The sequence below is a fragment of the Setaria italica genome, chromosome IX (genome assembly GCF_000263155.2).
Source record: "Setaria italica strain Yugu1 chromosome IX, Setaria_italica_v2.0, whole genome shotgun sequence".
Taxonomy (NCBI): Eukaryota; Viridiplantae; Streptophyta; class Magnoliopsida; order Poales; family Poaceae; genus Setaria; species Setaria italica.
In genome coordinates, this window is record NC_028458.1 from 11,963,421 (window position 1) to 11,978,488 (window position 15,068).

General features: G+C 47.2%; 1 protein-coding gene across 2 annotated transcripts; it reads left to right on the plus strand.

Annotated features, from left to right (window-relative positions):
• Positions 1-13,115: 13,115 nt before the first annotated feature.
• LOC101773080 lies at positions 13,116-14,730 on the plus strand. 2 transcript variants are annotated; one of them, XM_004982414.2, is made up of 3 exons: positions 13,116-13,687; positions 13,793-13,884; positions 14,190-14,730. In XM_004982414.2, the coding sequence occupies exons 1-3, from the start codon at positions 13,288-13,290 to the stop codon at positions 14,487-14,489; spliced, it is 792 nt and encodes a 263-aa protein (XP_004982471.1). In that variant the 5' UTR covers positions 13,116-13,287; the 3' UTR covers positions 14,490-14,730. The 2 variants fall into 2 exon arrangements, with proteins under 2 accessions (XP_004982471.1, XP_004982472.1); XM_004982415.2 differs by having other exon boundaries at positions 13,796-13,884.
• The last annotated feature ends 338 nt before the right edge of the window (positions 14,731-15,068 follow it).

The window sequence follows — 15,068 nt, forward strand, 5'->3', positions numbered from 1 at the left end:
AATTGTAGAAGCACCCCTGCAGACAAACTATTTTTTTAGATTAAGGAAAATGTTCCAGCCTCCGCAATCAGAATCTGAAATCTTACAGCTGCCGACTACAACCTGCATTACTCAGGCTGCCCACACCTCAAACTCAACATGAGTTCTACACAAGAGAAACACGAGGACCGACGAAACAGACTCTTGAAACAACTTCTAAGCTGCCAATCAGACTTGCTGACGCTTATCCTGATGGCAACCTTCAGCAAAACTATAAGCTTGCTCCTGTCTTCCAAAACTCTCACACTACCCACACCTCAAACAGCACATAGGTTCTAGACAACAGAAACAAAAGGCCAAGAACGCTAGTTCATGACAGAATTTAAAAATTTCCAGCTGGGCTTGCTGAAGATCCCTCTGCTGGCATCCATTGGCAACCAGGCGCCATGAGAGACTCCCTTCAGAAGAAAATCAGAACCCCATCCAGACTAGACTTGCTATGCTTGTAATCTATTTCTGCAGTTCCATCCATTCTTATTGAAGAAGTCCAAAACAGTAGTTTTCAGTTTGCGGCAATTGTCCTTCAAAGTAGCTTTCTCTTCCTCTTTAAAGAGGATCGCCCATGTTCTTGTCCAAGTCCCCCTGAAAATCACCTGCACAAACGAGTTAGGAATGGCTCTTTTGAACACTACCTCATTTCTATTCAACCAGATTGCCCAGCAAAGAGCTGAGGCACCTATCAACATTTGTTTCCTAATCTGCTAAGCCAAGGTCCCAACATATTAGACACACTAGTCGGTGGTTGAATTCCAAAAGAGAGATACACAGCATTCCAAATGAACCTTGCCATTAGACTGTTGAAAAATAAATGTTGTATTGTCTCCTCAGAGTTACAGAAACAACATTTAGTGATTCCTTGCCATCTTCTTTTGGCCAGATTATCCTTTGTCAATATAACACCTTTTTTCAAATACCACATGAACACCTTGATCTTGAGAGGAACTTTTATTTTCCAGGATGCACACAAAGATGGGGTTCCTTCATGCTGCATTATGTGTTTGTACATTGATTTCACTGTGAATTCCTTGTTTTTATTTAACTTCCAAAGGAAAACATCTTTTTGGTCATTTAGCATGTGTTCTGCCACTTCAGCCACTAGTTTAAGCTTTTTTTTTGAGTTTATCTCCAGTCAATGCCCTTCTAAATGATACATTCAGTGGAACATTGCTACAAACATTGGCAATCGTTTCATTTCTCTTTCTGGCTATGTTATACAAAGATGGGAATCTTTTCGTCAAAGTTTCATTTTCAACCCATGCATCTTCCCAAAATCTTATTTGATTCCCATTATGTACTTCAAATTTGCCCATGGATAGGAATTGATCCTTTGTTTTCATGAGGCCGGTCCAAAACTGTCCAATTGAATTTGTCATATGCTTTCTCAAAATCTAGTTTGAGAATAATTCCACTATGTTTTTTTCTACGCAGTTCATGGATAGTTTCATGTAGAATGACCACCCCCTCCATAATATACCTTCCAGGTAGAAAGGTTGTTGGTGATGGTCTAATGACTTTATTAGCCACCAAGCTCAGTCTATTAGCTATCACTTTTATGAATATTTTTAAGCTAACATTTAGCATACAAATTGGCCTGTATTGCTGTATCATTTTGACCTCCTTAAGATTTGGGATTAAAGTTACTATCCCAAAATTTAAGCTGGAGCCTGCAGTTGTGGAACTCTTTAAACATGGCCATTAGGTCATCCCAAAATTTAAGCTGGAGCCTGCAGTTGTGGAACTCTTTAAACATGGACATTAGGTCATTCTTGATAAGACTTCAAAACACTTGGTAGAATTCTAGTGGGAATCCATCAGGTCCTAGCGCTTTATTGTGATTCATTTTAAAAATGGCGTCTCTAACTTCCTTTTCAGTAAATCTTTTAGTTAAAATCTCATTTTCCTCCCTTGACACTTGAGGAAGATCCTCTATCATGGATTCGTTCATAGAATAGTTATTTCTCTTTTGTGAACCAAAAAGGCCTTTATAATACTTTGTTATGTATTTTTTAAGATTCTCATCACCTTCAATAGCCTCCTCTTCTTGCTCAAGCCCGAAAATTCTAGTTTTTCTATACTTGCCATTTGCTATCATATGGAAATACTTGGTGTTGTTGTCCCCCTTCAACAACCTAGTGCTTTTTGCTCTTTAAAACCATTTGATTTCTTCTTCTCTCATAAGTTGTACCAGCCTATCCTTGATGCTTTGCTTCAAATCGATCTCTTGCTAACTTAGCATCTGTGATTCCACCTTTTTGTCTAGCTCATTTGCTTTTTTAAGCAGTTCTTGTTTCTATTTTTTATATGTCCCATTTATATTTTTTGCCCACCCTCTCAGGAATTGTCTTAGTCTCCTGATCTTATTCTATCATTTTTGTAGAGGAGTGGAACCCTTCCTTTCCTTGTTCCATACATCTGATACTAACTCAAAGAAATATTTCCTTAAGAGCTACCCCAGTTCAAATTTAAACATGGGTTGCCTATTGGTCTGAATTTCCTATCTAGTATTTAGCAACAGAGGTGTATGGTCTGAGATCTCCCTGCTCAAGGCATCAACTGTGGCCAGAGGAAATTGTTGCTCCCATTCTGTGCTAACCAATACTCTATCCAGTCTTTCATATGTTGGGATTCTTAAGGAATTAGCCCATGTATATTTTGTTCCTGACATCTTGATTTCCTTTAAATTTAAGCTATATATGATAGCATTAAAAAGGAAAGGACATTTATTTTTATATCTTTCATTATTTTTCTCACTTGGGTTCCTGATAATATTAAAATCACTCTAGCACTATGGGCAAACTCTCTTTACTACATGCATGGACTAACTCAGTGAGGAATACCTCCTTAAATTCAGGCTGAGCTGCTCCATAAACAACCACCAGCACAAACTGGAAGTTATTCTTCCTGTTTCTAAGCCAAAATTTAACATAGAAATCCCCTTCATCAATACTTCCTATATCTAGCTCGTCCAAATTTACCCCTAGGAGAATACCCCCCAGATCTCCCATGAGATTCTGTCCAGTGCCATATGAAGTTCTTACCCCTGCAAAAATTATTAAGTGCTGATGGGATAAAATCTCGTCTTCCCGTTTCCAAAAGAGCTATAAAATCTAAGTTATGCTCTTTAGAAGTATCAGTGATAAATGTTGTTTTAGGCAAGTCAGTAAGACCTCTACTATTCCAAAATATTCCCCTCATTTTGAACCAATTTTAATATTATTTTTAGGGAGCTTTATTTTACAAGCCTTTCTTCTTTGTGGCTTAGCACAAGGCTTGTGGATTCCTGATTCAGCCTTACACTCTAGGTGCATGCTGTCATCATCAAAACCCTCCTCCAGGAACTCCCCACATAGGTACTCGATTGCCTTGCTCTCTATTTCTTTCAAACTCTCATTCTCTCCATCACTTTCACAGGAACTATTACTCTGGTTATCTATCTCCCTATCATGTTTAACTGAATTTTCTCCTATTACTAGAATCTCTCTCACTGTCTTATCCACCTCACTTTAATAAGAGCCCAAACTAACCCCTAAGTGCTTAACCCTACACACAGCATTATCAACAATACAAGAATTAAAATAGAAATCTAGTGGGTTACCTTCCATGAGTTCCAAGTTTTTCCTAGCTGCCCTCTTTTCTATCTTTGCTAGGATGTGCTCATCCACTGAGTGTGCCAACCTTGGACTAGCCCTTGTTGGAGTGATCAGTGCTTCAGGAATTACAGCAGCCTTCTGAATTTCATCTTCCCCTTCTTTCTTCTCTAGGTAATTATCTGTCCCTGTCTCCTCTTCTTCCTCTCTCATAATCTTGTCTGCTAAATCTTCCAGAGTTATCTCTACTGCTGTATCAAATATCTCCTCAGCCTTTTCTTTAAGAAATAACATGAACTCATTTTCATTCATGTTTTGCTTTTTCTCCTTCAGCATGTCCATATTTGTTAGGCCTTGATCAGCTTGTTTCTCTCCTGTGGTATTACTGTCTTTCTCAGTTTCATCTCTACTACTTTTCCTTGTCTTTGGTTCCTTGTCCATTCCTGGATCATCCTGCATAGTGTCATCCCCACTTTCTTCTTCTTTCCCTTCTCCTACTTCATCCCCCTTCCAATAAAAGACTACCTCCTCCCCATTCTCATCAGTTCCTACCTTTTTCACTTTGAAGTCTAGTTCAAAGTAATTGTAACAACCTTGGTTAACCAGCCGAGTTAATCTCAAGACTAATCTGCCGTCTCCATCAGCTGACCCTTGAAACCCAACCAAAACCGTCGGTTCTCTCTAAGTCCCCAAAGACAGTGTTCCTTCAAAATCTTAGAGCGGTGGGAGAACCAGAGACTGAGTGGTGGACCCACAACCAGATCCCCCGGTTCCCTCGAGTCAAACGCGCCAGAGCAGCGTGCGCCCCACTTCAGATCTTCCCCACCGCGTGGCTCAATCTCTCCGACGCGCGCCGCCTCGCCCAGTCGCCGGCCGCGACAAGACAGATCAGCGCGCCTCCCTCCTAATCGCGCGCAGAAGCCCCTGCAGCCCTTTCTGCCTTGCCTCGTCTCGCTCGCACCCTCGCCGGCCGCGCCAAGGCGCCCTGTCGCCGCCGTGGCAGAGGTTTTTGCCGCTGCCGCGTCAGACCGCCTCACATCCCGCACCCATCACCTCGCCCAGATCCCCGGCCGCACGCCCCGATGTCTTCCGGCTTTTCCGTCTCTCCACAGTCACGTCGCCCACGAGCGCACACCACGACGATACCGCCCTCGCCAACCACAACTCCAGCAGAGACAGCTCCTTTTTCCGCCTCGCCAGTGATGTGCCCCGGCAAGCCGCTGTTTTGCGTTCGCTCGTGCCGCCGCTCGCCCTATCACCTCGCCTGTTGCGACCTCGCTTGCAGTGCCTTCCTTCCTGTCACACGCCAGTCAAGTCGCCACCCACAATCCGCCGCTTGACGCGACCAGACCCTGCTCGCCTTCGCCAACTCTTAATCTCGGCAAAATCGCGCCTGCGCCGCCTTGTCTCCAGTGCCCAATGACCAAAAACCCTGTCCCCGAAGCTCTGCCTCGCCGCCCATCGCCGCTCAATCGTCGCCAAGGCAGAGCACTCCATCCTTTTTCTTCCCGATCTTCGTGCGGCTCAAACTCTCTCTCTCTCTCTCTCTCTCTCTCTTCCGCGTAGCTATAAAATGGAGTACCAGAGCCCCTACTGGAGTTTCCTTCGCCATCGCTGTTTTGTCGCACCATACTCTGCTCGCACTTGAGCACTGCCGCTTAAGCTCTTGAGAAGTAACCCTCTCCGCTCAACACCCGCCTTTCCCAACCCACCAGTCGCCTGTTCCTCCACACGGTGCTAGAGCTTGCTTGTTGTCCACAAGAAGCCCCACCACCATCAGAGCACCGTTGAACCTCGCCGCCATCCAAAGCCTTAGCGCCTTAGTCTTCCGCCTAAGTCTGTTCCTTCCCGACCCCAAGACTTCACCAGTAGACCTGAAGGTAAGCTGCTAACCCCTTCCCGGTTCGCCCGACCCCTTTTTCGTCTCGCCCGACCCTGTCTGTTTCGCCGACTCTTATCCGCCTCGCCCGAGGGCTCGACTGTATCTTTTTCTTTGACCCGAGGGTATCTGTGTAAAATTTCGGGGACTTCTCTGTGTTAAGTCTGAGGACCCCGGTACAGTCATTCCTTAAGTCTAAGGGTCAGATCATAAGTTTCTCCCAATCCGACTCTTTTATCATGTGCCCCCCAACAGAAGTTGGACTCCTCCACCTTTCCTGTAGCTTTGCTACAAGTGTCTGAGCTAAAAAGTGCAAGTGTTCTTGAAATAACTGTTTAAGTGCTAACTCCTGCATTTGCATTCGTGTAGAACTACATCTCGCCGACGGCACTTACGAACTACATCCGGCGCCAGAAGACGGAGCAGTAGCTGAGCCGCCGACCGCAGGAGCTGAAGCAGAACCCGCCGAGGACCAGTTTGTCTCCACCCCGCTCGTAGGCAAGCCCCGGAGCATGAACCTAACTTTCTAAACTTGCACATGTCTTCCTTCATATGTATGTGCATTTACGTTATAGGAGTTGTTTGAAACCATAGATGCATGACTTAGTTCCCTTGATCTGAACACTAGTCTGTTGAGTCCGAGTAGTTGCAATGCTTAATAGGGCTCGGCAGAAGTCGAGTGATTTCCTGTCACTCGCGAGTTATAGGAGTTGATTGTTCTCCTTCTGGTTACAACTATAAGGACGATGGACGGGGTAGGGTTTGGTGAACTCTTTTGGTGGTTGGCTGATCACCCCGTCTGTTTACTTGAATCTGTTTAAGGCCCGACAGTGGTGGTGTTCGTGATCAAGTGTTTGAAAGTACTAATCTCATACCCATTATGGGATGGGAAAGCCTAGTACCTGATTGAACCTGGACGTGAGCGGTTCGATCCACTGTCTCTGGAACGGAGTTCCCCTGCGGCCGCATGTGGTGGCAAGTGTGGTCACGGAACGGCAAAGGCCGGGTCTGTGGAACCTTGCACTAAGGGAAGTGGGCCCGACACGGGTCAGGGAATTGATGGGGACGGCCGACACAGGAAGCGACCCTCGGTGCTGCGCGGATATCGTAAGGTTAGGTTCGCCATGCATGGTTAAGGAACTCGAATCGATTCGTCTGCCTCTCACAGTTTGAGACTGCTTGATCGCTATGCTACACTGAGTAAAGAAGGAATCTGATGATGACATGAACTTGATGTTGAGCTTATACACATAATGTTGGATCTATGCTTGTTTAGTATAAGTTGCCAATGTAGACTGGTTAATGAACTTAGAATCTGAGCTAAAACTTTGAAAGTAAGGACCTACTATAGTTGCTTTTGGCAAACCAAACCCCTCAGCCAAAGAGCCTAGCATGTCTAGAAGTGGTGGAATAGTTTTCCCACCGGTCAGTTAACTCTTGTTGAGCTTAGAAGCTCAGCCTTGCTTGTGGCATCTCTTTTCAGGTGAAGTTGAAACTTCCGAGCTTGCTGCTGTTGGCACTTGGCCGCCCCAGCCTCCTCCTGGGTGGACGGTCAAGTGGGATCCTTCCTCGGACGGCGAGGAGCGGGATCACTGATGTCCTGTCTGGCCTCACCAGGGACATCCGACCCCGGCGCTAGCTTCCGCTATTTATTTTATCTTCCGTTGCTGTCGAACCTTGTAAAACTCTGATTTCGAACCAGGTGTAATAAACTATGGACTAATTATTTGATCTGTTGTATTCTCTAGAACCACTCACCTTCGTGTGAGCTATGCTAACTCGGTCCTGTTTAAGTGGTTAAATCGGATGAAATCCGACGGATCGTCGAGTTAACTTGGTTAAAGCATGGGATTCGCGTGTTAGGCGACTTAACCGTGCTTTAGCTAAGTTAATCCGAGGTGTTCCACCACAGCTAGTACCAGAGCCGATTTAGCAAGACAGAGAACACAATGGGTCCTAAAACACTTTCTTTTTGCATAAAATTTGCAAGAAATGGGTTGAAAAATCTCGTACGATCGTTAAGGATGACCTTAGTATGAGAGGCCCTAGGGGATTTTGGGGTTATTTTAGGTGGCTACTACTTATTGGTTATTTTGCTAACCTCTAGCACTTCGCCATGTGTATCATACGTGTGCTGAGTTCCACATCACGAGTATGCGAGGGTTGATAGGAAGTTTTATTCGAAGGACCTTATCATCGCGGTTGTTTCGCCCACGTTTATCATACGTGCGCAGGTTCCGTGTGTTAATTCATGTGAAGGGTGGTATAGTTCGATTCCAATGATCCTATCATCACAGTTGTTCACCCACGTCTATTATACGTGCGCAGATTCCGCATCTCGAGTATGCGAAGGGTTATATGGTTCCATTCAAAGGGGACCTATTTCCACGGTTGTTGTGCTGCCCATGCAGCGTTAAACGCATGGGTGCCGTTTCTATAGTGAACGGTAATGCTTGGGGATGCTTTCGTGAGTGCTGGCACGAAAGGTTCATGTGGTTGTGTTTTCTGCAGGTACACTAACTGCGTTCGCTTAGGGAAACGATGCTAGAAACCGACTAGCTACTATAGGGAGCGACGTACTTGTTGCCTTGCCACCGGCACTGACCGCATAAGACCAAAGCTTTTGGCAGTTGTTTTGGTTGAAAGGACGAGGTAGGCCGTGCATGCGCCATGAGCTAAAAATCTGTAAAGCTGCATCCCTAAAACAACCTTGCCTTGGTAAAGCTCTTCTTCGCTTTAAGGATTTCTAGTTACCCTTCTCAGTTTGCGATATGGTTAAAAATCCGAGTGTTTTTTCTGCCCGATCTGTTCTCTTGGGGGTTTCTGTCTCACACTTGTTTCTGTCCTTGGTTCCAGATGGCTGCTCCCAGACATGTGTTTCGTGGCGCCGATGGCACTTCCCACTCCACGTGCCTACACTTCGAGGGCTTTCCTGCTATTTTGTGGGATACCTTGAGGTGGTTTGGGTACCAGTCTCCACCCCTTTACGCGGGACGTGAGTACCAGGAGCACGAAGTGCAGCGGTGCAACGTGCAAGTGGTTGTACCTCCACCCCCTGTACAGCCCGAGTGGCCCCAGCTCGAGGTCTCGACCTACGGTCACGCCCTCGAGGGCACCTGGGAGTCAGCTGCCCTGCAGGCTCTCACCCAGTTTTGCCGACTACACCCGCTTGAGGTCCTTTTGGACCCGATCGGTTTGTTTCCCGCCAGGGATCGGCTGGACCCGGCTTGGCTGGACCGCGTCAACAACATGGAGGTGTTGGCAGCCTCACACTCGCTGGTCACCCTATCTACCACAACAAGGTGCATGTCAGCTTTGTACCGGCTGATTGAGCTTCAAGGACGGGCTATGGCTGTCTTGGCTTGGATAGCCCACAGGTTTATAAATTCTCTAAGGGATTTCCTCATCCCAAAGACTCTCACCCATACTTTAGGAAGTAAGAACCCCTCCTCTTTCTCATGCCAAGCTTCAAATTGTAGCCTTATTCCTGTCTGGACTCCTTCATCCTTAACATCTACTCCTCCAAATGCTATTGTCCTATGGAGTTTAGCTTTTGAAGGAAATTTGGTAATGAAGGTGCTGTCCTCATGATCAGCTAGCTCCCACTTCCATTTACTTGGATAGAGTCTTTGAAGCTGATTGACAACCTGCTCCTTACATAGCTGCCCACCCCACACTCTGATCAAGGCCATCTTGGATTTTTTTTTCCTTGCTCTAGGCAAAGGTGGGTGTGGTATATGATAAAATCCCAACCCATGGACTGCATATCCAACTGCATAAGCTACTGGTCAAGGTTGTGTGAGCACTAGGCACCTATGATTGACATGCTCGTTGATGTTGCAAATAATACAGTAAACCATGTTTGTGCATCTTGCTGCCACATATTCCTTCTTTGTGCATCTAGAATATTTGATCCTTGTTTTTGAGTCTTCTCCTTTATGATCTTCCTCAACCTCAGCTTCTGTCATCCTTACATCCGTTTCTATTTTTTCCCTGCACTCCTCTTCTGTTCACCGTCTTCTGTTGTCATCCTATCCTTGTTGTAGGATTCTTGTTCAGGGGTTAGTCCCCTCTTTATCCTGCCTTGCTCCTTTTCCTGAACCACTTCATGGGCTCGCTCTTGCCATCTGCGCCATCCTCCACCCCAACCACGGGGGAACACCTTTGAGCCCCCCGGTCCTTGTGCTCCCCGCCATCCGCCATGTCCTGGACGTTGCCATTCTCGGCCTATCCCAGTTGTAGCACCTGGTTTTGCCGCAAAGGCTCTCCCATGGACTCTTGTTTCTCCTTCCCCACCACCACCACCTATCTTGTTCTCCATCTCGCTTTTTTGATTGCTGCCCATTCACTGGCCACCCCCAAAACCATCATGCGGCTCCATCTCCAGTGGCCGTTCACGGAACACACGACCACCATGATCATCATGGGTCCCTGTTGCACCTCTTCCTCCAAAATCCCGCCTCATCTCGCCTCTTCTGTTTGCTCTCTCGTCTGACACCCTCTTCTTCTCACCAGACGATGTCTCTTTTTGGGTTTTGGGTGAGCAATGGCTGGTGTAACCCTTGGTTACCCCCACGCAATGCGTCCCCCTGTAACCTCCAGCCAAAGCGTCATCTTGGTCAGCGTGTGGGCAATGAATGGCGCGCCTTTTGGGTTTCCCTCTATTTTTAAGGAGCTGTCCCAAGCCATTATAGCATTGGAACACCTAGTGGGCCCCAACTTGGACAAAACCCGTTTCTCTAATCCATGTTATAGGCCCTTGAATTTGAATCATTTGATCCTTTTGAAATTTGAATTTTGTTTCTTCCCATGGGCCTGAGCAGCATGCCTTGGAGCTTCGTCCTCATCAGGCTCGGTAGTTGCTTTACCTTTTCCAGCCAAAAACGCTTCTAGGCACATTCTCCCTTGTGATGAACCCGCAGCCCTGACATCTCTCACCCATATGTCACCTAGTGACAATTTTGGTGGAGGTTGTCTCTTTGGCTAAGGTCCCTTCCATGGTTTCATCTTCTTCATGGAGCTCATTGTTCTATTACTGAACCCCCGAATTGGGTCTTTGTGAAGCTAAAGGTTTGCTTTCATGATTCACTGATTCATTGCTCGAAAGTGCAGCACAATCCACTAGGGATGCACCTCTATGCACTTCATCCTCTGGAGCTTCCACTTGTGCCAGCTCAACAGAGATTTCAAAATCTTCCTCGTCACTGGAGCTCTCCTCATCTGCTAATGGCCAGAACCGAGATCCAGTCCCTACCTTCCATAACCCTAGCAGTGGGTTCGATGACCAGCTCTCACCCTGCTCCTCTACTAACTCAAGCCCCAAAGCTCCCTTTGCCTCCTTCTTTCCTCGGAGTTCTGCACTAGGAGCCTCCCCTGTTCTATGTTTCCCCGCTTGCCCTCCGGGGACCGAAGGCCTCGGTGCGAGTGTGAGCCTACGCCGGCAAGAAACGGTGGCGTGGTCATACCACCTTTCATGTTGCTTTCCGGTCCAGGGAACAGGCACACTAGCAAAATATCGAATACCTTGCGTGCGCAACCCATAGGGGAAGGGGGAGGTTGCAAGTACGGGGGACGGGATTGAGGTGGGTTACCTGAATCTGACGTCCCACGATGGATTCGTACTGTTCCCGCAGCTGCTCGTCGGTGAGCGCATCCTCGAAGTCCTCCTCCTCTTCCCCTTCCTCCACCTCCGACGCCATCCCTCCCGCCGCTGCCACCATCTGCTCATCGTGCGCTGGCGGGGGCAAGGGGCACGCCAGCCCCCGATAGCCTCATTGTCCCCTATCTTTTTGAGGGCTGGCGGCGAGAGGCCCGTCGCCACCTCGGGTTCGGGCCCCAGCTCCAGCTCAGGCAGCGCGGGGGCGAGGGGAGCTCAGGCGCTTAATCTCATCAAGTTCTAGAATCTAGTCAAATCGATTAAAAGCTATCACAGACAAGCTACTTAATTTAGAAGAGAAATAGTTGTATATTGGTATTGTGAGATGTCTCGTCAATGTTTTATAAATTTATTATATAAAATTTTTTGCTGATCGACGTTACTAAATCACTTGGGAACAAGCCGCTGCAACTAATAGTTTGTCTGCTAAAGGAAGCTGAATATGTCCCTACTAAGGAAAAGGAAGGCAATAGATAACTTACTCTTTTTTATAAAGAAATAGATTTAATTTCGGTATTGCCCATGATTGGGGATATGATGGTGGGAGTACGGGACCATCGAGCAATAGTACACGTTTCACAAAGTTGAAAAGGGAAGAAGGCACTAGATAGAAAACAAAGGCCAGCGTGCATCCGGAGGTATAAAAAATCAAGTGATCGCCTCCGTGATTACAGGGAGCAGAAGGCTTGAATTGCCAGGAGCATCTTTCTCCATACAGCAATATATATTTGTTTGTGCGGCGTCACAAGAGAAGTAAGTGGATTGCAATCGCTTGGGTCACAAGTACGCGAGAGTACTAGCAGCACGCATCAAGAGATAGACAAGGAGCCATCATTTACACTACGTGAAATATTTGAAAGGAACGAAACAGGAGTTTTTTCAACACGAGTTTCTCCGTCTTGTCGAAGTTGCTGATCTAAAGATCGAGGACATCTCCTTCAGGACAAAATTAAAGCAACCTTTGTTGTGGCCTAGTACTAGAGCGTATATTCTCGTGAATTAGCTCTGTTCTTAATCAAACTACCTCAACTTTGAGTGTTTGACCATGGTTATTAGATGATTATTAATATTTATGAAACTAAATAGGTAAAGTATGAAATATGTTTCATGATAAATCTAACTTATTTGGTATCTCAACTAGTGGTACTTCTTTGTATAAAATTGGTCAGACTTTTGACGGTTTGACTTAGAACAAATTTAGAATTATATTCGTTTCGGATGAAGGGAGTACAACATAAAGTATTTCCCTAATTTCATCTTATTAGAATTTTGTTTCAGATGTGCCATCCCACATTATCTGAAAGATTGCTACCGTGTACATCCCACATTATCTCAAAAAAAAATTGAAAGATTGTTACAGTGTATACATGTCATGTTCGTAAAATACAGAATTCATATCCGGTGTGTCCATGCTAAATACATGTACTTGCCAGTAGTCGGTGTACGTTGACATCCGCGTCCGTTTAAACTTGGACTATTTGACTAATATATAGTAGTATAATTTACGATGGTACGAGAACGAACCAATCACCTGCAAGCATCGTGGCAGTGCATGCACGGGCACGTAGGTGGTAGATCGCTAGCTCGTACACGTACGCTCGTACAGCTAGTAGTATCAGACCTGACCTGACCTGACTGATGGAGTAGTTGGCAGCTGTTGCCGCCAAAAATAAAGCTTGCAACACATCCAAGTGCATTATCTTCCGTTGCTAGGATACAGGTGTGAGATCGTGCATGTAATAAAATCATATCCGCCCGAGGGGGGGAAAATCACAGAATGAATCAAATTAAATCGATCCGCGCGCCAATCACGCGTGTGCAGTGTTCAGGGGATGGAATGGAATGGTACGATCAGTTCGATTTCGATCCAATTGATTTGCCCCTTGCCTAACCACTCCCTCCTCTCCTTCAAGTCATGCCCTGCACGTCTACTGGCTCTACGCGTACCGACTGAACGAACGAACGAACTACTGGTAGGGCGCTAGCCACTAATCCTACAGCATCTGCACGTTCCTAGCTAGCTAGCTCCTGTTTATATATACACAAACCGCTGGCACTGCAGCCATCTGCAGCGACGATAGTGTGTGCGTCCTTGAGCACCGACAGGCACCAACTTGATACATACAATGGCCAGGAGGCTGCCGGCGCTGTGCGGCGGCGGTGGCCGGGCGACGGCGACGCGGGTGATCAGGAGGAAGCGGGTGCAGCGGGGGGTGACCTACTCCTCGTCCTCCAGGCAGCTCGCCGTGGCGGCACTGGCCGGCGCCGGCGGCGGCAAGAGCAGTAAGAGTAGTCCAGGAGGAGGAGGGTGCTACGTCAATGGCAACGGCGCGCTGATGGTGGAGGTGGGCGGCGCCGGCGCCGGCGCGGGGGGCAAGAGGAAGGACGGCGGCGGGCGGCGGGTGATGGTGCTGGCCGACGGCCGCGCCGAGGCGGCGGGCGCGCTCCAGTGGGCGCTGTCGCAGGCCGTCCGGAGCAACGACACCGTCGTCCTCCTCACCGTCGTCAAGCCGGTCGCCCAAGACGGTCAGTCTCTAATACTATACTCCAGTCTTGTCACCTTCTTCTTCTCTTAATTTCTTGAGAGATGAGAGATAAAAAATGTTGATCCTTCTCCTAATGTTTTCGCAGCAGTAAGTGATTCCTGCGTGAAGATGCTGGGGACGAAGAGCCAGCAGCACCTGGAGGCGTTCAAGACCCTGTGTGAATCAACAAGGCCAGAGGTACGCATGAACGTAATTTCCTATGGAAAAACATTTTTTTTTCTTTGAAACGAAATATGGAACAATATAATTTCCAGACAAAAAAGCCATTTTGATTAGGATGGAATTTCATAAGAAACAATATATAATTTCCACGTAAACCCTGTCAAATTTAATTCCATCTTCCAAAGGAAAAATGATTACTTTCTATCCAGCACGATGGAAAGCGATCAGCCACTTAGCGGATTTTATGGAGTCGATCGGCGCACTAGCTCGTGAATACGACGTACGTCCACCGTACAATAATTCGTTACGATATGATGCAGGTGAAGGTGGAGACGTGCGCGGTGGAGGCGGAAGAGCGCGCGCCGGCGGTGGTGGAGGCGGCGAGGCGGCACGGCGCGTCGCTGCTCGTGCTGGGCCAGCGCCGGCGGCGAGCGGTGGCGCGGTGGCTGCAGGCGCTGTGGCGGCGGCGGTGGCGCGGGGGCTCCACCGGCAGCGGCGGGACGATGGTGGAGTACTGCATCGAGCACGCGCCGTGCGTGGCGCTGGCCGTGCGGCGGAGGAGCTCCGGCGGTTACCTCGTCTCCAGCAAGCGCCACAAGGACTTCTGGCTCCTCGCCTAGTCCGGCCAACTGATGATTGCCTATCAGCGCCTTCTTTTCTTTTCTTTTCTTTTTTTGAAATGGAAAACTAGTTGTCTGGCTGTCAGCTTGGTGGCTCAACCGTCAGCAGAGACAGAGTTTGGCTATCAGTGTCATCTGGCTGGGGATGCTGTAAACCAATCCAAACGGCAAACAGTTAATCAAACTGCAAGTTGATTCGGAAAACTGTTCGGTATTATGTGTAAAACACTACATTTCTCAAGTTTCAAACATATGGAGGCTTACCTTTGTGCAGTTTAAAATTTGAGAAACAAAACACACATGCCACTAGATCCATGCTTTTCAGGAGCTCTATGTGCAGTATAAAATCTGTAAAAAAAAAAGAACACGTGCTCTACGTGCAGTATATGAAGATTGGAATGGTAGGTCATAGATCAGCCGAGTCTAGCTCCTACACTGTTGTTTGGTGTGAGAAAAGAGAGAGAGAGTGGGCTTTTAAATCTCTCCTTTTTTTTTTCTTTTCCAAGCCGAAGTGGACCCAGAATAGGCCCGAATGGCCTTTAAAATTCTTGAGATGGGCCAGCTCAGGGTTTGGATCAG

Excerpts from the sequence above, each read along its gene's own strand:
- LOC101773080 (XM_004982414.2), top strand. The coding sequence starts at position 13,288 with ATGGCCAGGAGGCTGCCGGCGCTGTGCGGCGGCGGTGGCCGGGCGACG. Across the intron at positions 13,688-13,792 it reads CAAGCCGGTCGCCCAAGACG|CAGTAAGTGATTCCTGCGTG; the intron begins GTCAGTCTCTAA and ends ATGTTTTCGCAG. Across the intron at positions 13,885-14,189 it reads GTGAATCAACAAGGCCAGAG|GTGAAGGTGGAGACGTGCGC; the intron begins GTACGCATGAAC and ends GATATGATGCAG.